Here is a 23,263-nt window from a genome sequence, read left to right as displayed (position 1 = left end):
GTCGAAAGAAAAAAAATGAGTTACGATGAGCCCATAAAATTCCAACTATAAAATGGAATATTATCCGCACAATAAACATTTTTTTCACTTTCGTCAAACGGTAATTACATATCGTCCCAGACAGATCTTCCCTTTTGTTGGATCAAACATCAATTTTTCTACTGAAAAGAATAAAATATCCTCGGTTGTGAAAAAAATCGACTGATTTCTCGAAAATTGTCACAGCAGTTGACAAAATTCATATTTAAGTCAATAAAAGTTTCAGTGTGTGCACTGAGGGCCTCTTTTCCGATACTACCAACAAAATTTGATGCGATCAGTGAACTTAAGGGGTTATTCTCATGTGAATGCCTATATTTGACCACTTTTTCGGAATTTTTTTTTTATGCGACAACAAACTTCAATCATATTGATTTTTCAATATATTTTTATTTGTATTTTGAAATATACGAAAAAAAATTTTTTTTTCGTTTTTTACATTTTTAACATATATTTTTTTAAAGTCAAAGTAGTCCCCAACAAAAAAAGGTAGTTCACTGGTCAAGGTGATAGCGGCTGTTCATGTTGTCTGACATAAAAAAATCGAATGGATTATTATTCAGTAGATCTGTGGCTATCGTCCCTACCAAATATAATCAATTTCATTAAAAACAAAAAAAAATATCGAACTTCAAAAAAAAATCACGAAAATCTCGTTCTTTTTCATTACAAATCGTTTAAAAAAAATATGAAGATATTGTCGAAAATAAACAATTGTGGTAGGGACGATAACTATAAATGAGTAGAAGAACATATGTAAATTTTAAAGCAATCGGTTGAATACTTTTTCTTGTAGGACCTTCACCGTTTCAGAAAATGATGATTCGCGAAAAACGCGTTTAAAGTTGAAAGCCTGGTAGACAATCGCTTACGACACGTCGGCGACTATGAGCTGTAACTTATCAAATACTATGAATTTCGGTCTGAATTTTTCACAGCATGTTTTCAATAGGTTTTACTGTCAAAATATAAAAAAAAATCGATTTTTTGAAGTGCTCACATGAGAATAACCCCTTAAAACAACATTGGGCTCATCGAATACCCCAATCACCCCTAATTATTCAACACCCCCAACTCAATAAAAACCCCATGGACTATCCCCCGAAAGTGTATTTACGAGGAATTACTGAAAGCTCACCACAACAACGAAAACACAAGGCCCACAAACGATGCTCTCGAAGTACTCTCCATTGGATCATTTGTATACATGCACAGTGGGTGAATATACACCGGGGGAGAGGATTCTCTCCCATTTCCTCGATGAACATTCGCCGAGGATTCGTTGTGTACCAACGAGAGTGGTAGGTTGGGCTTGGTTGGGATAGAATTGGATAGGACATAACACAAGGGAAGAGCCGAGTGGAACCAGTCGAATTCCTAGCATACCGCGGGCCAACTGGTTAGCGAGCGATTTACGATATTGTAAACCGATGCGACGGCGGGTGAGCCCAACCACCCGAACCTCAATCTAATAGTGGTGACTCTAGCCTCCGGCCAACGGTATGCAGGATACTACATTGTTGCTCACCGAATCTGCCACACTGTACCATTCCCACACTCTCCGCCATCCCACTCCCCCTTCAGTCATTCGGTGTAACTCACTGTGTCTTTAGACAAATTTTCCACCTCTCTATCAGGGTGAAAGGGCTGAACCAATACAACCCCCAGATATGTCCACTAAAAATTAGCGACTATTCGTGGAAATTGCGTCGCAGAAATTTAAATTTTCCTTTAAAAAAAACAAACGAGGAAATGATTTTTATAAAAAATTCGCAAGATCATTTTTTTATTTCATTTTAGCCAATTGCTGAAACGAGTTATCGTCTTCATTGTTATACAAATTGAAATTTACTACTACTAGTCAGATGCAGAGTATTTCCTGAATTTCGATACATGAACGGAAATTTTAGGTCGAAATTAAACGAGGGTTTGTTTTATCAGAAAAAGTGGCCTCCAAAATCTAATTTTTCCAACAAAATTTGACCTAAATAGCGGTTGTGTCGTGGGTCCTCCCCTCCTATTTTTTATCCCAAATTTCTGTCCACGAGACATAGGCGCGCGCCACCCCGCGCGATTTGATTAATCTTAGTTGTTGTGATATTTTTTATTTAAGTCACATTTGCGGTGAGCGCACCTTATTTTAACTACTGTATGAGTAGAGCAGTTGAATTATATGGATATAAAAAGTCAATGTAATATTTAAATTCAAAATAATTATACCAAAGTGATCCTGAAGTAATCGCGTATGACGTTGAACACGTCATCATTTCGTAAACATGGATCTTTAAAAATTGTTGATATATTCACAGCTGATCTATTTCTCACTTGTAGGCAACATGCAAAATTTTAAATGTCTTGAAGCTGTAAGACGACTTGGAAAATACAGGAGTTTCCATAAGATATAGATATTTACATTTGATGAGTAACTTGTTTCATTTCCATTTTCTAACAAAGTTTTTATTTTCTACTAATTAACTCATCCTTTGACTTGATTTACTTGATACTTGTGTACTTGTGAAATTCAAATTTTGCCGCTGTGAATGTATCTACCAATCACGAATAAGTGTTACGGAATTTCGATATGTTCGATTCGATTCGAGATTTGAGGTGTATGTCCTTTTTACAAAAGGATTTCCATCTGATAATTTGCAGGAGATATTTGAACTGAAAAATTGCAACAAAATTTTCAACGATGAATTCATCGAAATAATAAGTAATCAAACAGAAAAAAATGCTTTAAATATTTCCCATTGTCCACTCAACACAATCACTCGATATATTGAAATATCAAATTGAATGAATTATCGGAAAGGCAAGCGATCAGTCCCAATTATTCCCTCATTTTTACGTAATCGAGTGAGCCAAACATCTGTGGTAAAACATGCGAATAAACCGAAACAATCGACAATTGGTTTCCATTGGCGTTTCAAATGGACCCCCGACAATCGGTGTGGGAGAAAAAGGGAGTGATTTAATTAGTGAATTCAGAGAATGCAAGCGAAACATTACGCATATGCATGGGCGTCGAATAATTGCGGGAGGACACTCGCTGGACATACAAATGGCGCTGGTCAACGTCACTGTACAATACTGTACACGATTTAATATTGTCTACGTTGTGTGTATGTGTTGAACTAGCCAGTGAGTACATGATAATGCAGTCGACGTGCGTCGCCGGGGGTTGCTCGCAGGCTGGAGATCAGCCACGCGGAATAATGATATGTAATCGCTTCACTCTCGGTTATTCGCTCGGTGGGTGCGTGCGACCGCGCCACTGCGTGCGATTGACAATTACAAGTATGAAAGAGACAGTCAATATTACGTGTATTAATATACCGGAGGAGGGGGAAATTGATACATTGCCAGCTGTTGTTGCGTCATTATGCTGTCGAGGAAATCAGTGAGAAATCTCAATTTTTGTTATTTTTGTTGTTTTTTTTTTCATCCAAATAGAAATCTTTTAATTGTTTTTTTATTATTTATACATTCAGTTTCCACCAGCCATTCAATTCCACCAAATGGATTTAATTCAGCCCCTTTTCATTTGAATTATCGTTAAAACAGATTTTCAAACATCGTTCAGTAATCGAATTCGAAAACGTTTTTTTATCTCAATTTATCTGTATTTATATTCGTTTCGTTTGATTGGAATTTTTCCGCTTTTCCCCAATTTCAAAAACAATATATCAATGGTGAACGTATGTATACACCGAGAGCCCAACATACAGTTGAATTTTTGCGGCGAAAAGAGAATCATTCTGTTTTTCCTCCCCTGTTGCCCGCCCCCTCGTTTCCTCCCTCCCCCATTCCCTCTCTCTGTACACAGTATGTCGCCAGAGGGATCAGGATGGGTAAATACGTATGTGATTACTTTTAATTCCCCCTATTTGCTCGTCCGCTTGTCCGCCGGTGGTTAACCACGTACCGCCGACAACGTCGAGACCACCATATCTCGTTCACCGGTGGATTCGTCGTGTTTCATTTATACCGTTGTTTATATTCGTTACAGACAGGGGAAAAGAATTTAAATTTTTTCTCTCAATCCCACTCCCCTCAAATTGAGCTGGATTACTTCAATTTACTATCCTCAGGAAGGAAATTCTGGTTTTACGGTTTTATAGTCATCGAGTTTTCAACTTTTGAGACATTTCCATTTTATTGATCAAGTTTTCCATGAATTGTAACAATAGGAATGATTTTATGATTTTTTTATTGTTGGGAAAACCGGGGGATATTTATTTATTCTCTGGTTTTAATGTCATTTGGAGACATCCAACTATTTTTTACCGTTTGATCATATGATTTGCTCAGTCATGAAATTGAAAGATCACGAAATTTTTAAAACAGACAATTGATTGTCTATAAAAATATAAATTTTCAAAAATGGCAATTGATAAATCAAAAAATATTTAAATCTTTTGATGTACCACACGAGGTCTCAGAGCTCTTGGAGATATCGAAAAGAATATCATTCGCAAAAACTTATAAATAAAGAAGGCAAAAATATTATTCAAGTCAGAATGACATCGTTAACATGTAATATTTTCTCCTCGGAGTGGCCTGACGTTGAGAATTTATTTTCCATTAGGTCGAAAGCGTCAAGGGAAGATCGAGAGACGGGAAACGAGTAATTAAGGCAACGGGAGGACGGAAAAGCAAGCTCTAACTTTTGCACTGAGAGGGTGAACGAGAAACATGGAAGTGAAAGAAGGCGTAGTTGAGACGCCGAGTCTCGTATACTTTTGGAGTAATGCCAATGTCGCAAGTGTGCGTACAACGAACAAGACGCAAAAGCGTGCCAGGCAAACTAGTGCGATACTCCTTGCGGCATGACACGGTACTTTTCCTACTCTGTACACTCTTCGTGGATGAAAGAGGGAAAGGAATGATGCATTTGCCATTCGCCTGGGTGATAGTCCTTGTGTCTTTATGCAGCGCAGATTATTCTCGTAAAAACGCTCGACGAAACGTAATATCATTGCTGATAATTTCACGGAAATAATTGCAAACAATTGTGAGGGCTCATTTTTCTTGATGAAAATTTAACGCTTTTTCTAAAACATCTAATTACATTGAACAGTAAAAAACTTTGAGAAAAAAATTAAAATTTCGCTATTTCTTGGACCGAAAATGATGAAGAGGATCTTCAAAAATTTTTCCGATCAAGAAAATCGCAGAGAAGATGAAGATAATTTTGGTGATTACATGTAAAGGACTTGACAATTAAATTTTCACTGTAACCAAATTCTTGACTCCCTTCGCAGAGAGAAGAATATTCGGTAAAAATGATGGAACAGTTTCCAGGAAAAAGTCCACAAGATTCAACGAAAAAAATGCTTAACTGTTCCGTAATTTTGACTGGCAGATTGCGAGAGGGAAGAGTCACGCAATTTTTCAAAAATTTTTGTCTCGGTGTTGAGGGCCTTGAAAGCTTTTTGAAGAATAATAAAAAATATTGTTGGAAGACCGAGGGGCTCTCTCCAGTCAAGTCGCGCACCAGCTGTAAATTTCTGTAAAGCTGGTTTATAAAAATTCCGAGGCATATTTATTTGAAATGAGAGGATGGCGCTCTGCATCCCTGGAACCTCATTCTCACCGTACACTCTACTCTCCATTCCCCCCCTGTCCTCATCCCTGCCCCTCAGACACGGGTTATATTTAACGTGTTCACGCGATGGGTTGCAATTTCGTCTGGATACTGGGTGGAAAAATCGTACGACGTACTCTATGTATGTGCAACGAGTCGAAGTTATAAATTCTCACCAACACTTGGGGTCTCCCTCAATTCACCTAGTCATCGCATCTTCGCAAGGGTTCAAGTGAAAGAGACGAGGCGGGGGGTGGCAAAGCGATTTTCTAACGGGGGAAGGTTATTCTATCCGCGTTGAAATTCAAATCCGCACCTCGACAATTTTCATGAGCACCGGAGGAAGAGGTGAGTTGGGAAAAAAATCGAGACTTTCCTGAGGGTGCCAACTACGGCGAGCTATTGGAAATATTTTATACTGGGAATTTATCGGGCGTTCACAGCCGCACGGAAATTATTTTAAAAATCCGTTTTAACGTCTGGGATAATATCACCCTCTATTACCATTTAAAAAATGACAATATGAAATATAACTGAGAGATAATTTTTTGTCATACTTGCAGTTCCAATAAAATTGATAAGGCAGGTAGATTCGAGGGACGAGTCACTATCCATTAATTTTTTCATACTCTTCAGCATATCAACGCATCGTTTACATTTACCCATCGGTACTAATTTAAAGATTTTAAATTGTTAAGTGATTTTAGATAAATTTTATTGGAGAAGAGAAGAAATTTATGATAGAGGATAAACAATAATGATTGAATTTACCAACCAAGAAGACTTTTTTTTAACTAATTAAATCCCAATCAATAATGAAAATTATTGATCACATTGAAAAAACTTAAACAAAACATTTGAATTTGAAGTCACAGAATGTAAATATAAAAATATAAATAAACTATTGCATTTTTTATCTCGTCGAGACCGATTCTTCCCGAATAATACCCCTCCCTCGACATTTCCAATTTTCTGATTTCAAATAAAATAAAAAAAAAATCTAAACTCTGCGAAGAAAACGTGCAATTTTTTCACGTCAACGATCTCGTAAATTTTCCACTCCGTCCGCCACCCGGGGGTCGGTAGAAATGGAAGAATCGACTGGAATATACTGCCACAGTTCTCAGGTTGCTTCTCCATGATTCAAGACACCAATTCGTAAAGCTGAGTGAGAAATGCAGGGGGAGAGAACGACGAGAGGGCAATAGTGAAACTGGTGGATTGAAAGAGACGACGAGAAACTTAGATTACGATCCCCTTTCTCTCTACCAAAGACTCGGATGTCCTCGTTTGGGGCGATACCATCGGGTTATTGCTGGCTCACTTCGTATCAGGGGTACACCGTGCGCCAGGGGAATTGAGGATCTCAAAGATTCTTCCTTACACGGGGTTTATTGCCAGCGACAGAGAGTTTCTTGGTATATCTGGGGGTGCGCTACTCGTCCATCCAACGAAACGTAATAAAGGCCCAATCCATCACTATCGTCCAAAGGTCAATTCCAAAAATATCCAGCACGAGGATTTCCCATTTTTCAGCCATTTTGTTTATCCGATATTCATTATTTTTCATCATTCATTAAGAATGTTCTTCACCTTTTCCCCCAAAATTGGCTTTTTTTTCCTTTTGGCGCGAAAACAACATTTTTGCGGTTCTCACACGAAGAGAAAATTTTTTTGAGAATGACTATTGGATTATGGATGGGGATTGTCTCAATAATATAAAAAACGATTTAACTATTAACTTTAATTCTTTATTATCGCACGCAAAAGGTATATCTTTCTGGTATGATGTCTCCAGATCAACTGACACTTAGTGACCAGAGATTTCACACTCTAGACCCATTTGACAAAAGAAATAAATCTAATAATTCTAAACATTTCGGTACTGTTTGGAGAAAAACTATAAAAACTATAACATTCTGAGATGGACTGAAAAACGGCTATACATAGACAGATGATTCAATTTTTCTCCACACATATCAAGCACTCTCAATAATGACGTATCTGTTCCATCATCTGCTAGTTAAAACAGTATTCAGTAAAAATTACGGAACAGTTGCGCATTTTTTCACTGAACGTTCCCCCCTTTTTCTGGAATATTTTCGACTTTTTCCTGAAAATTCACCTAGAAACTGTTCCGTAATTTTTACCGAATATTGTTTTGACCGGCAGATTACGATCCAGGCACGTGATTTTCATGAATTTTTCTCTCCATGCATTATTTAATAATTTCATTCTTTTGCATTTCTTTCGAAACTCTTGGAATGAATCACAAAAATATAAAAAAATGCGTGAACGTGAGATTTATTAATGTCAATCAGTGAATGAAAAAACGTGAATTTCGATACCCAAGTGAGAGTAACTTCCTCTTCCACAACGTTCCGGAAAAACGATCAATCGCCTCTGAAAAACTACGATACCGTCGTGAAAATAATAATCAGTTGACAGTGAGGGGTAAATATATCCCTGTAACACATTTTCCCCGTAGTCAGTGGCCTCGTCAGGCAACTCAGAAGCGGCACAAACCTGGGGGAGTAAACTCCGTGGAGAGTAAGTGCGGGAGGGATACAGGAGCCTCTTGAAATCACACTTGTTGCTGCGTTGCTCCGGCACCCTCGATCCCGGCAAGTCGCCCCGCGTAGTCGTAGCGGCACTTTAACGGGTCGAGTGGGTATTAAAAGAATTTACGAAGCAATCTCGAGTCCCGATCGTGCTGCAGAACGACGGATAGAAGAATAAGGAAGACGAAAAAAAAAAAGGGGATGGAAAAAAATCCAAGAAAAGAATAAAATAGTTGAGGGGAAAAACGTTCACTCTTCTAGGGGCATGAAATTACGCCGACTCTTCGCTTTATTTCTTCCACCCCTTTTGCCCCTCGATTCATCCCGCGACTGGCTAGATTGAAGAGAACCTCTTTTTCACTCATTCTAGTCTTACACGACTCGTTTAACTTTCAATCACAATTTCAGGTCGAAGTAGTTGAGGGAAATAATGCATCAAGTTTATACATCCCGAAGAATGAAAGAAAAAAAAATTAAAAAAAAAGAAATGTAATTGTTATGAATAAATTATTCATCTCGGATAATGAAGAAAATTATTTCAACCTGTATATTTATGGGATAAAACATTAAACGTTCTCATTCCATCAACGACATTATATTTTATTACATAATAATAATTCAAGAAAAATTGTCGTTTTTCATTTTCAACTTCCGTCAGTTATCCGGATTATTCTGTGAAAAAAATCGAGTTATAAACCGAATTTCTCCAGATTCTTTCAGAATTATAACAACCGTTAAATTATTTGGGATGACACCACTACTGTGTTTTCGTGTTATCAACATTAATAAACTAATTGTCCGAAGCAAATAATTCCCTCGCAAAATAATTTTTCCTCAGCGTGAGAGTGAAAAAAAAAGGAAGAGAAGATCGCGATGAATGTATCTGAACCCTGAAAATTCTAAGACAATGACAAGTGACTTCCTGCAGTGTAGGGGAAATAAGAGAGAGAGAAGCATTCAGTTGTGGCAAGAACCGAGGGCAACAGGAAGATGGAATGAGTAGAGAAGATTCGCAGCGAGTGTTTCGCTTTTCACGTAACAACAGCGGAAGTAACCAAGACCAACTCCATTTATCGATTTGCACCCCAAACACTTCCCCGTCCAACATCCCCCAATATCCCACCAAGCATCCAGTATTCGACTTGCAGTATTGGCGAAGCGATAACTCGCCACGTCCAACCATAAATCAAACTGCCAGAGGTGCCTTCTCCCTCTTCCCGAGGAGTTGAGCCCTAACCAAGAACTAGCCTTTCTCACTCGATTTTTATATCCCATTCCCCCGCCTGTTCGTCCATCAGAGCGATCGTTTCTCTCGTCTTCCTCTTTTAGCTTGAGGTTTTTCCTTTTCAATTGCCGTTAGTTCCCACTCACGTGAATTACGAACGATCGGGCATTTCAACGCTTTCTACTCGGATTTTTCTGGCACTGGGGGGAAGTTTAGGGATAGAAATTGGATGGATGTGACGAGGCATCTGTTTTGTCATCACCAATTGATAATGTTAAAGCGAAAAAGGAAATTTTCACCTAAAATTTTTAGGGTGATTCTCTGTAGAAGTGAGGGTAAGGGACAGAGATAGATTATTGAATTATATTTTACGTTTTTCCGACGAAAAAATTCCATAATTCGTCTCTGTATCACTCGTAAAAAATTATCCATTATTTTTCGCAGTTTTATTCATATTTCATTTTTTTTTTTATCTGAATATCCATTTACTTTAGACAAGTATTCATTTTTTCGAAATTGTATTCTCTTACTCACGATGGGGATCAACTTAAAGTATAATAATTATTTTACTCTACAGGATGAGTATTTCGTACGTTACTTTGAATGAACTCCATTGATAATTATTGAGTTTTTCTAAATTTCTCATTTTTTCAACGGAAAAATTTCGATGAATTAGTTAATGGTCATAATTAGTGCGGGAACTAACTCAAAATTATCATCAACATGATCATCCTCTAGGAGAATATAATTAACGCAATTAAACCTAATCAGAATAGTCACAAAATCACTCGATTTCAGAAATGAAGGATTCAAAAATAAATACTTTTCTGAAGCAAATGGATATTTGGCAAAAATCTATTTTTTTCTTAGAGTATCTAAATTTACCGTTAAAATTCTTCTACAATGACGAATGAATTTACCTCTTAAAAATCTCTAAAACTAAAATTATAACGTATGATTCATTCAATGGAGTAAAAATAAAACATCCAATGCGAATGAACACTAAAATAAACGTAGACTCAAAAAATTCAAAAGATCTTAGATAAATCAATGTGCGATGAATTCCATCAACATTTTTTTATCGAAAATAAAACTGACCTAAAATTGAATTTAGCGTCAATAGTCCACGTAATAACGGAAAGATGAATAATCCGATGAAGATAAATGCCAAAATATATTAAGATCCATCAAAAAACTATAAATAAGCAGTATCTCACTGAGGCTATAATTTAACTTGAGACTTTTCCAAGAATTTGACTTAAACACACGGTATTGACGACAGAAAAAAAAATTCTTCACCGCGATGAGTATCCCTGGATGAATAGGAGAAGAGGAACCCTCGCCCCCCCCCCACCCCTCCTTCCCCACCACGCGGCTGACGCTGACTTGGGATGCACCAGGCCAGGAAATGCACTTGACGCACGGGACGCTGCGTCGCCGTGGATGACTCATCGGAGATACGGAAAACCGGTTCTGCCACAAGCAACGAGAGAAACCTTTTCCCTCCTCTTTTTATTCTCACGTTTATCCATTTCTCTCATCTCCTCTTCCCATCCCTACCTTTCATTACTCCCTCGTCATCACACAGTCGTTTGAATCACAGGAAACTTGTAAAAGGCGGCACAACGTTTGTGTGTGTGCGTGTGTGTGACAAACAATTGTTACTCTGTATTTATTTATTTGCTATGAATTTACGATTGTTGATGTACGATTCACCGGAAAATTTAAGTAGATGAAGATTTTCACTTTTAATTCTAAAAACTCAATTCCCGGATTTTTATCAACATCTAATAATTGTTATTATTATAATTAAAATTTTTTGCAAAATGCCTGGCAACCTCGGACTCAACGAAAGCTCAGCTGTTCAACTACTCGTGTTGAAAAGAGTGTCAGACCGAAAAAACGGCTAGAGCCCAGATTACCGTAAACACTCGACGAATTTCAATGAGTCAAGTATTTTCTGTATAATGTGTATAACGATTGACGATGTGGGTCGAGTGTCGACGAGGAAATGCGAGAATCGATACGAGACTACGACAGCCTAAAGTATCCAAAAAAAATTTGCGATCCCATCCGTATCCATATCCATATAACTCTTCAAAATCATGAAATCCTCACGACAATGTGTGACGGTATTGCCATAGGAACAACTGATAAATGGAGTCGTCACCTGTTTCTATAATTTGAATTGTGAAGATCGAATATAATTATGTTTTAGTACAAATGTTTTTATGCAAGGAGAGAAATATTCTTGGAAAATTATGTGCCTGTTTCATTTCGTAATGTGCCAGTCTAACAATATTGAGTAAAAATTACGGAACAGTTACCCATTTTTTCATGAACGAGACGTAGTCGCGCGCCACCGCGCGCGATTTGGTTAATCTTAATTGTTGTGATATTTATTATTTAAGTCACATTTGCGGTGAGCGCACCTTCTTTTAACTGCTGTATGAGTAGAGCAGTTGAATTAGAGGGATATAAAAAGTCAATGTAATATTTAAATTCAAAATAATTATACCAAAATGATCCTGAAGTAATGGCGTATGACGTTGAACACGTCATCATTTCGTAAACATGGATCTTTAAAAATTGCTGATATATTCACAGCTGATCTATTTCCCACTTGTAGGCAACATGCAAAATTTTAAATGTCTTGAAGCTGTAAGACGACTTGGAAAATACAGGAGTTTCGATAAGATATAGATATTTACATTTGATGAGTAACTTGTTTCATTACCATTTTCTAACAAAGTTTTTATTTTCTACTAATTAACTCATCCTTTGACTTGATTTACTTGATACTTGTGTACTTGTGAAATTCAAATTTTGCCGCTGTGAATGTATCTACCAATCACGAATAAGTGTTACGGAATTTCGATATGTTCGATTCGATTCGAGATTTGAGGTGTATGTCCTTTTTACAAAAGGATTTCAGAAAAAAGTCCAAAACGTTCGAGAAAAAAAGCACAACTGTTCCGTAATTTTTACTTAATATTGTTTTGACTGGCAGATCACGGAACAGTCGCGTCATTTTTCAAGAATTTAACTCTCCGAGTGCCATAACGAATTGGAAACCGCGATTCAAAGCTCACTTTGGCCCCGGTCCGCCCACTCCCCGCTGTTACTACTTGACCATCGCACTTGTATCGCAATTAACCGATTCCGATCCGCGAAAACTGCCTCCAGAATGTGGCACCGGCTAAATGGGGGTCGAAGTGGCTGGAAATTCGGTCGCTATTAAAATCCCCAGCTTCCACCAAACTTTACTACCCCCTTTGCCCCTCACGACATTAATAAAACAATTGAGACGATTAAACTGGGAGATCATAGAGTCGTATCTCACTGTGGTCAAAGACGATGGAATTTAACGGTGAGGTATATGCCAGAAGGTGGATGTTAGGGACTTATACACCCAAGGGAGAAAACCGTCATATAAAACAAAGTGGGAGAAACGGTCGCGACATGGTGGCGCCGTCCATTTGTGTCGCATTGTTTCACGCACCTCTTGAATGTCATGACTGGGAGATACACATCCCCTCGGCTTTCGCTTGTACCGTGATAGGGACGATGAAAATGAGAAGTGAAAATTACGAGAGTAAGACATAAAATGGTGAAAATGTAGATGATTGTTCTAACAAGTGCAGTACCCAATAAATCTACTAAAAAAATCCACAAAATTTTGGAAAATCTCCTTCACCACCTTCTAATCAATAACAATTGATTTGAAATAATTAATTAATTCCCGAGGTAAAGAAAAACTACGACTGTTACGACTGTTCAGTTTACCACCCTCAACTCCACAATTTTTCTACCAATTAAATTTAAAAAAAAAAAAATACCCCTCAAACACGGATTCTCCAAATCATTAAATTTGCCTGTACAACAAATAATTACAGTTAATTGTGCAGTTGAAATAAGATCCAGCCCTTGTAATTCTCATAATCCTAAATAAAAACCGTAGAAAAAGCCAGCCAGGACGCGCGAGGGGGAGAGGAGGGTTCCTCGTCATTCCCTACGTACAAGATAATTAAACGCCGTGGAATGGCCGGTAAAGGCAGGGAGCTAGTGCGCGTTTCACGTCTGATATAAGAAAAAAAAAATTGAAAGAATCTCGTGGGTAAAAATTCCGGGGATGTTACAATGTACACACCAGTGAAACCAAGCGATTCAGGGCGGCGGGAAGACAGTGAGAGCGAGTGAGAAAAAGAGAGAGAAAGAGGAAATGATAGAAAACCAAAGCCGACGTTGGTTTCTCACACTCGATCGAGACAAAGGAGCACCAGCCGTTGAAAACAATCAGAGAGATTAATACTTTTTTAATCGTTTTATATTCCTCTGGAAATGAAATATTCGAGGTAAGAGAGGAAAAAAAATATTATGAACAAGACAAATCATGTTGGCTAGTGACATTTACCGCCGAAGGGGTCCAGGAAAAGGTCGAGTCTGTGTCTGGGGGTATTGGGGAGTCCAATATGACTTTACCCATCAATCGGATAAAAGGTAAAGCGCCTTCTGTTGATTCCACGAACAATAGAAGGTCAACGATCGATTTAATAGAGAATTATTCTGACGATTGCTGTGGGGTTTTGAATTTTTACTAGTTTTTTTTTTTTTCGATATTCTGTAACGTGTTTTTCGTTAAAATTAAAAAACATATTTTTTTCTTCATGAAGTAAAATAGTTATTGAATGAAAATATTTATCCTTCGCGCTCACATCTCCACCCCCAATTTCACACCATCATGTGACAATTCGTTTTTTTATTCCTTTGTGCACCTTTCCCATGTGAGAAAAAGCCTTCATCACGAATGAAATAGGAAAGGACTTTCAGCCGGTGAAAAATATCCCAGAGAAAGTGAAAGAACCATTCAAAAATCCTAGTACAGATGGAAGAAACACGAGAAAGAAATCCAAGAGCACGTCCCTCGGATATCTCGAGGGTGCGGTTGTGTAAGAAGTCAGCCTGGATTTTAGTACAATTTTCCCCAGTCTGTCCCTGGGGTAAATGCCATGCCATAGGTAACTACCTGGAGGATCTTCGCTCCCAAGATTTATTACAGTGTTCTCCAAGTGGTTAAAAGATAGAAAACGAGAGGGAGAAAATACGAAGAGAAATATTGTCTCAAGGTAGGTATGAGCAATGTTAAAAGAAATATATTCGTTATTTTTTAAATTCATGATTTTTTTTTTTTAATAAAATGAATAACGTTTGTCTGACGATTTAATAGATCAACCTCATCGGTGTGGGCTGCGTATCGTTTGGCCCTTGGTTGGCCGAGGTTAGGTACCGGATAAAATAACGCGGGAAAAACGACAACCACTCGATTGGCCTGTGAGGCCCTTCACCTGAGTAACTCGACTCTCGACTTCCGTTCACTCGGACAGATTTGATCCGGTGCTCCAGGGGGTGTCTGTTACTCATATTATGAACGTCTGCTCAATTTTTTTTTACGCTTCTTGTCGATAAACAGACGAGAAAAAAGTAACAATTTCCACGGGGAAAAATATTTAGTAAAAATTACCCAGAAATTTACAATTGCGAGCAAAAGTCCCAAAAAATAACGTAGTGTATAAAATTACGTAACTCGCTGCGAAATATTTACGGAACTTTTCGTAATTTCTATTGAGCCCTTCGTAATTTTTATCGGACCTCTTGTTTTCACTCGGGAATTACAGAATTGTTGCGTAATTCTTATTGAACTATTTCTCTTCGAATTATTCGACAAGTAAAACTAAAAATCTACAAAATATTTAACTAATTGAACTGTGAAAATGAAACAAATAAACGAAATCGTTTAAGTGAAATTGTTCTGATTATAAATTCCAATTTAAATAGTTTAATGATAAATTTGATTCTATCAATTCAATAATAATTTGTTCCAATTATAAATTACAGATAAATTATAATCAGAACATGTTATAAATTCGGATTAAAATAGTTAAATTACTCAACTGCTCATCATTTGACCGGAAACAGTGAAAAATAATTTTACCGAGGCCGAGTATAATAAAGCCAATTATAACTATAGTTGTAGCAAGAGTTGCCCGGTAGTTTCACATTAAGCTCGCCAAAGATGTTATATTCGTCATGTGCGTATGCCGAGATATGTATTACTACATGAATTGAAGCCCAGAGGCAATGGCGAGGATTGATGCACGTTGAGTTTACAAGTCTACCTGCCTTGTTCGACTACACCCTCTTATTCCCCTCATCCCGCTACAGCCACCCCCTCCATCACTTTTTACAAGATTATTTTCATTCTACTGGGAGTCGTCGATCAAAGGAAACGCATGGGACGATAAACCAGCGTGTAACTTTGGTAACGGACACGATAATCTATAGAAGAGAGAGTGGTAATTACTAATTACTTTCATGCGGTATATCTAACCTGGTGTGATTATCATGGAATGCATGGAAGTAGAGCTTCTTTATTAATTTATTTTGATGGATGACCAATTAGTGGTCGAGTCGGCACTGTGACTTACCTGAAACAGAAAAATCAATGGAAAATTTTTATTTTGTTTTAATTAGTTGGTGGTGTTCTTCATTGAAATGTTTTTTTACGCTTTTAAATCTATTATTATAATTTAGTTTTTTAAATTTTCGTCGAATATTATGAAAATAGGAAAAAATATTTTGAACATTGTTTTCTCTGAATGGAAAATTTTGAAAGTAGATTAATAAAGTAAATGACTAATTATAATTTTTTTTAATACAAATGCATTCGATGAACGGCGCAAAATGAAGGTCACGTTCATCGGACAAACGTATTTGTTGATCGATATTATCCGGTGATAGCTGATGGGTAATAATTGTATTTCTAGCGAAGAACATTTAAATTTTCAAGATTAACCATTGCGGGAGGTTAGCACACCATTTCGTTATTATTTTACAAAACGCCTACGCTAAGAGTGAACATTGGCAGTGATCCAAATGACGAGAGAGTCCCTCTCGTCGTTCTGCCACAATAAAATCGAAAATAATCACGCGTCGTCGCCGTTATCTGTCTTCCTTGGTTTTTGTTCTTGAGAGTTGTATTTCCACAACTCTACAAGTGGATAAAACTATAACAACTTCTCGAGGCTAACGGCACTGTCAAAATGAGTAGTTTGTCAAAAATAGACGGTCCGAGGTGGTTTTAAGACTAAAAATAATATTTCTAACGCAAGGAAAATTTATTTCATTTTAAATAATCATTTTTAGCTGAGTTATAATGATTTTTTCTCGTTACATAATTGTAAGCATTATCTTTATGTCGTACTGAGAGTAAAAAATTCATTAAAATATTTTTATATTTTATTTTTGTCACGCCACATCTGTACTGCCATTTTTTTATTTATGAATGTGATTATCGACTGACTGATGTGTTAATTCATTACAATCAATAATCTTCCGAGGGAGAAATGTTTTCTAAAACTATTTCTTCAAAATATACGAGAAAGAAATTTTCGATAAAAATTGGATCTCTAGAAGGCGAAACGTCGGACAAAATGACAATGAACCACTTTTTAGGTCAACTTTTGTTGGAAAAATTAGACTTGGGAGGCTAATTTTTGTTATAAAAATAATCTTTGTCCCTTGTTTGGCCCTCTGGAGACCTAATTTTTACCTAAAATTTCTTTCCGCGTAATAATTACGGTTCAAAAAAAAATTCAATAAAAGGTATGTGTTAACGTGATCACTCTATTCATTCCCAATTATTGAAATATTTTCTCCTCACTGACTGAGTGATTAGTTGAACCAGTAATTTCCGAATAACATGATCCAGGAAATGTCCAGCTACAAAGACATCCACGTCTGAGCTTTGGCTCTAACCCCGATCCAGTCAACCGATAACGTACATTTTACCAGTGATGATCCCCGGGCGCCATCAGACTCGGGTAATTGGATGTACCGGATGCTGCATATACGCGCATTTATCCCATACAGTCATAGACAAAACACGGATTTACGTTGTGGCATGATTATCGCAAATTGCGTTTTGGTAGTTGCGATTCAGCATGTGCGATTTGAATTCGCGTGGGACGCACCTTCACCAAACGCGCAATGTGTAGGCGATCTTGCTGAATGTGTGTGATATGTGTTTGTGCGCCTTGGTTCATAGTTTATCACAATTTGAGATGTTAAAAAAAATTACTGGGAATTAATCTGTGAGTCATCCCCGTTATTATTGAACTATTCAACAAACGTTGCGATGACAGGTAATATGTGTTGATTTTCATGATCGATTCAGTCGTAGCTGTTCAAACAAAAATTCCACTGATGATAATTTTGAATTTCAATTGATTACATGAGTTACTGAACTCCGTAATTAAGTCAGGAGATTATCTAAGATAACCTAAGATAATTGATATGACAAAAAAAAACTCAGAAATTATTGTGTGACAAGTGAATTTTCACACAAATATTTTAATCATATTTTTATAAATTTTATAAATATACTCATTTTAATAATTATATGAATATGCTAATTTTACAAATATACTCATTTTATAAATATACTAATTGTTAAAATTAGTATATTTATAAAATACACAAAAGAACGTCCAGATTAAAAAACGCGAATAAATTTCAGACTTAAAAAGAATTCCCCTTCAAACATTCTACTTCAATGAAGTACAGATTGAATGAGATAATTACGCCACTTTCTCAACGATAATTGAGTTTACACAGTCGCGAAATTGATTCACCAAAATTTGAGAGTGATCTTGCCAAAAAACCCCACCTCAATATCTCAATTCATTCATGCACACGTGTTACCGCGAATCTCTCAAGCTTCCACTTCCTTTCCCTCCCCCTCCCTTTCCCCCTCAGGCCGCTGAACATGCCATTTTGTCTATCTACACCTCGGGATATGATTCTCCGTACAAATACAAGTGTACAGTACTCAGATATTTTGTTAAAGTACACAGTTGGCGTTCGTTTTAAGTCGGTGTTGTCTACACTGACAGAATACGTAATGCGTAAAAATACTGTGGAGGCATACAAACGCTCGTCAAATGACATAAGGACATAAATACTGTGTTCGGCATACAATAACTGCCAAGGTCATAATTCAAGATATTACACGTGTTTCATTTTATCAATTTTGCTGTTATTGCTTGGCATTTCATTGGTGAATATCGATTTATGGATGAATTTATGTCAGACCCTGGTATCAAACAGGGAAATTGTAAAAGTTTATCATCTCTACAGTTTCAATCTCTCAATAACTTCCATAAAATTAAAAAAAAAATGTGTTGAAAATATTACAGGTCTTTTATTTCGGCTATTTTTCATGTTAATATTTTGCATTTCATTGGAGAATGTCAATTTTTTACGGAAGTTTTGAAAACGCTTTTAAAAAATCATAACTTTACTATCTTTAATCTCGCAAGTCCCGTAAACGCAAGAATAATCATTTTTGCGTCCAACCACCATTGAAAAATCAGCAATGAGGAACATAATTTTTCGAGCGTTTCAATAGTACCTCAATTCTTCCGAGAAATTGATCCTAAAACTGCGGTATTTACCAGCAACCATTGTCTCGACTTTGTAAAACATTAGGCGGTTAAATGAGTCGCTATAAAAACCAATATAAATAGACTATCCAACAATAATTTCTTACATGAGTCATGTGTTGTGGCACATGTGTGGGTTACGACAAAATGAGCCAATAAAAAATTGGAAAAATGTGCGAATGGAGGTAATACTTTTAATAAATAAGTAGCGGGACTTTTAGGAGTGTCAAGCGAGACGTAAAATTGGCAAATGAACGACAGCGAGAAGTGGAAAATTATTCACTACGTTTTTCTTCAGTTTCCTTCGTTGGGGGAAAAATTCATCAATTAGGAATATGTCAAGAAGCCGTGATTTTCCCCATTAAAATAAAACAATGATTCTTATTAATTGTTTAATTAAATTAACGAATCATTTTTTTTCGTTCATAACATGAGATGAGAATATCATTGGTTATTGAATACCCTACGAATAATACAATTGAAATTGTGTCGATTCGAATTTTATTTACTCTAAACGATTGTTATATTATTATTTATCTTCGTCTAATGACAATTATTCATTTAACAATGCCGATATTACAAATACACAATAAAACCTCATTTAAGAAAAAACATGAAAATTAATTTGAATAAGTAAAATATTTATTGAACTAGTGCCAAGATATTTCCATCACGATTTATGTAATTTAGTTTATCCAATTAATAGAAAGAACGCTATACGGACAGGAAAATTCTTGAAAAATCACTTGCCTGTTCCCTAACCTGTCACCAAAGCAGTATTCAGTAAAAATGGCGGAACATTTACTCACATTTTCAGTGACCTTTCAGGAAAAAGTAGGGAACGTTCAGTGGAAAAATGTGTTCTGTTCTGTAATTTTTCCGGAATACAGTTTTGACTGGCACATTACGGAACAGACACGTAATGTTCAAAGACTTTTTCTCTCCCTGTAATTTTTATTAAAGTGTTTCCTTCATGAGCATATCCCCAACAATATCGGCCTGATCGCCTTAAGATTATTAGTCCAATGGTTTCAAGGTTAAGTGAAAGACTGAGTGTGTTTATACAACTAGTATCCCCGAAGCCAATCGAAAGAGGATTGAAAGAAGCCGCTTTACTAGTCCAGTTGAAAAAGCCCCCCACTTCACCTCTTCCTTCCGTTCTTTATTCTGCCCCGCGGGTGTATTTCCTCTGGGTCGCCCGATATCGATGCTGGGACTGCACCGGTTTTGCAATGCCTTTGGCCATGCGATACTCACAGAGAGAGAGATGGAGAGAAAGAGGACAGGGAGGAGAAACACTCGACTATTTTAACCGTAAAATAACTCAGTCCGGTGGCCCCAGGTCCAAGAGGTAGCTCAGCATGAAAGAGAAGTGAGAGGAGAAAAGCTCCATGATATGTTGCACCTAAAGATAGAGCACCCCAAACAACCATAAACCTTTTTGCTCGTATCGCTCTTGTCTTTCTCCCCCTTGAACACGAGTTTTTTTCACTGAGTTGCAGGCCTTTTTTGAGGCGCCATCTAATTTTGGGGCGACTGAATTTATCTTGGGGGGGGGTTTTACTTGAGGGCTTAATTCGGTGGATAGTGAAAATTGAATAATTTTGTTGCAATACCATGAGATGTATTTAAAACATGAGCTTTAGCGATTTTCAGTGATTAAAATTTGATAAATTTAATTCATTTCATCAAAATCATCAAAATTTGATACTTAAAAATGTTGCAATATATTATTGCTATGAAAAGTTGTACGTCAATTTCTTTTCACTCCAACGAACAAATTTTTCTGTAAATTAAACAGTAAAATATATTATCAATGAACTCGTAAAACTCGATCGCCCGTACTATTGTGTAAAGTCTAATATCCCTAGCTGATTACCGATAATTAACCGTGAATGAGATCGGAATTTGTGAGGCTTATTGTCGTTTCCTAATGTGTTTTAAAGTGAGGGGAATGGGCAGGAGCTAAAAATGATAATTTTTTTTTTCATGAAACAAAGGCGACAACGTCCCTAATTGCGCAAGAGGGGGAGAGACGAAGATGATGAGGGGACATTGAGAAGTATATTCATTTTCCACGAAAGCGAAACAGTAATCTCGGGGTTAACGGTAACGGCACTTCCGAAATCTAATCACTAGACATTTACCAATGGTGAGACGGTGTGCGGTACACAGTCGAGAGAAAACCCAACGGGCCGCAAGAAAATTTCTTCGTCGTTAAAGAAAACGACTTTCCCGACGGTCGTTGGGGCGTCTGTGATAACTGCTGCGACGGTTCATTTCTGAGTAAGAAGTTCAGTTGAAATGAACAAAAATTGCACACTGCAAATTCATTTCGGTAAATACAACTGAAGATGAGATTTTTCCCGCCTTTATGGAGCTGAAATATGAATGAAATAATATTTGTAAAAGCTGATATTAATCGCTGCGATAAACTTATGGTGGAAAATTTTTTTTTTTAGAATTTGAATCATGAATTTCTTCACAGCGAAAAAAAATCATTAAAAATTACAAAAAAATTGCGCATCTTTTCACTGAACGTTCCATACTTTTTCCTGAAAGTTCACTGAAAAAGTGCGTAACTGTTCCGCCATTTTTAAAGAATTTTTCTCTTGTGCTGTCATTACTCAGAAGAAAATAAATTGAGAATTTTGTGAGAGAATTCAAGGTGGGAAAGTTATCAGATTTTAATAAAAATCCCTAGACATTCGAGGACCTCTGAATAAGAGTTTTATCCCATTTTTTTTCCATCGATAAAATCCCATTTCTCAATTCAGAATAAAAAATTCTGCATGTAAATGTAACGAGTTGAATCCCTCTGGGTGAAGTACACTCATCATATTTAAATTACCTCCATTATCCGTCATAAACAGTCAGTAATGCGCTGTCAACTTTCATTTCCATAAATAACACCATTAAATCTCATTAGCTCTTCAAAAAGTTGTGACTGTGAGCTTTTCAAACGAAGGCCATAAGTTTATTTGGCTTTTACTCGTAGCTACCGAAAAAGGCTAAATCCTCATCACACTGTTCATAATTGTTATTCCCATATTTCCCTTGGTAAATTCTGGGATTTTTTATCCTCACAAAATTGTACACAATTGCACTGCAATTTCAGCGAGTTGCACTGAATATGCAGATTTTCACTGGAGAATATTGAGAGGGCTTGATATGTGTGGAGAAAAATGAATCGTCTGTCTATAGCTGTTTTCACTCCATCTCAGTATGTTATAGTTTTTATAGTTTTTCTCCGAACAGTATCGAAATGTTTAGAATTGTTTTAATAAATAAAATCAGAGAAGAAACAGAAAGGAATGAATGAACAATGGCCTTTTGTCAAATAGGTCTAGAGTGTGAAGTCTTTGTTAACTAAGAGTCAGTTGATCTGTCTGGAGACATACCAGAAAGATATACTTCTGCGTGTGATAATAAATAATTAAAGTTGATCGTTAAATCGTTTTTATATTATTGAGACAATCCCTATGTATAATCCAATACGGGAATTAAACATCATTAATGATTTCTGTTTCGCTCTTCCTCTGGAAATGATCAGAAAATTCGCTATTTAATGAGTTTTAATTCGTAAAACTACTGACAATTCCCACTCAATTATCCTCGAAATTTCATTTTTTATTTCCCACGATGCGCATAATTATGCAGAATGATTCGAAACGAATACCAGGAGTCAGGGAGTGATGGGTTAGTCGATGTCAGAGTGAAACGTTGCTTGGATATCCATCGAAAAATCTTCCTGGTGTATCAATGCGTCACTCGGCTCGCAACTCAATCATCCCAAACGGACAAGGGAAGGTCAGGGTGATTAATACCCCGATGGAGTTGGTCGGATGGTTCTCCGATTGTACACGATAGTGAGGATGACACTTATCCAGATCACCCATCAGTCAGCCCTCCGACTCCCGCGATTCACCAAAACTTTATATTTTCCCTCGGCGTTCATAAAGTAAAAATAATATGCTCTGTGTCTCGAGAAAATTAATTATATTTTATCCAGAAGATAAAGTTTCGGTTACATTTATACTCCCAAGGACATTTAAAATTTGCCCTGCCTTCGTTTCTAAATAATTAATTAATTTTCCAACGTATCATTCACCGTCATCACTAATTGTATTTGTCTTTTCATTGTTTGAATTTACTCCTACGATTTTTCAACATCTAATATTTAAATAAATAAAGATAATCATTTACTTCTGAATGAGATACTCTGTAAGCTCTTCCTATCTAGTACTATCAAACTCGGTATAAATTGTAATGTAAAAATTACATGAATTTCCTTATCACGTGATAAAGAATCATTTAACTGTAATGGATCGATGAATTCATTCAGTGGTTT

At 36.7% G+C, this 23,263-nt stretch overlaps 1 protein-coding gene across 7 annotated transcripts in view; it reads right to left on the bottom strand.

Annotated features, from left to right (window-relative positions):
• Window positions 1–23,263, bottom strand: part of LOC135168936 (protein scalloped) — a 118,525-nt gene that overhangs the window by 72,097 nt on the left and 23,165 nt on the right. For 2 of the 7 annotated variants that reach the window (XM_064133577.1, XM_064133573.1), the window contains one exon: window positions 15,801–15,897. The exons of the other annotated variants lie outside the window; for them this stretch is intronic. In XM_064133577.1, the coding sequence (XP_063989647.1) occupies window positions 15,801–15,825 (25 nt within the window). In that variant the 5' untranslated portion in view covers window positions 15,826–15,897. Of the gene's footprint in view, window positions 1–15,800; window positions 15,898–23,263 lie in introns of those variants that run through there. 7 annotated transcript variants of the gene reach the window in all.

This window comes from Diachasmimorpha longicaudata, chromosome 13, assembly GCF_034640455.1.
Source record: "Diachasmimorpha longicaudata isolate KC_UGA_2023 chromosome 13, iyDiaLong2, whole genome shotgun sequence".
Lineage (NCBI taxonomy): Eukaryota > Metazoa > Arthropoda > Insecta > Hymenoptera > Braconidae > Diachasmimorpha > Diachasmimorpha longicaudata.
This window is presented reverse-complemented; position numbering and strand designations above follow the sequence as displayed.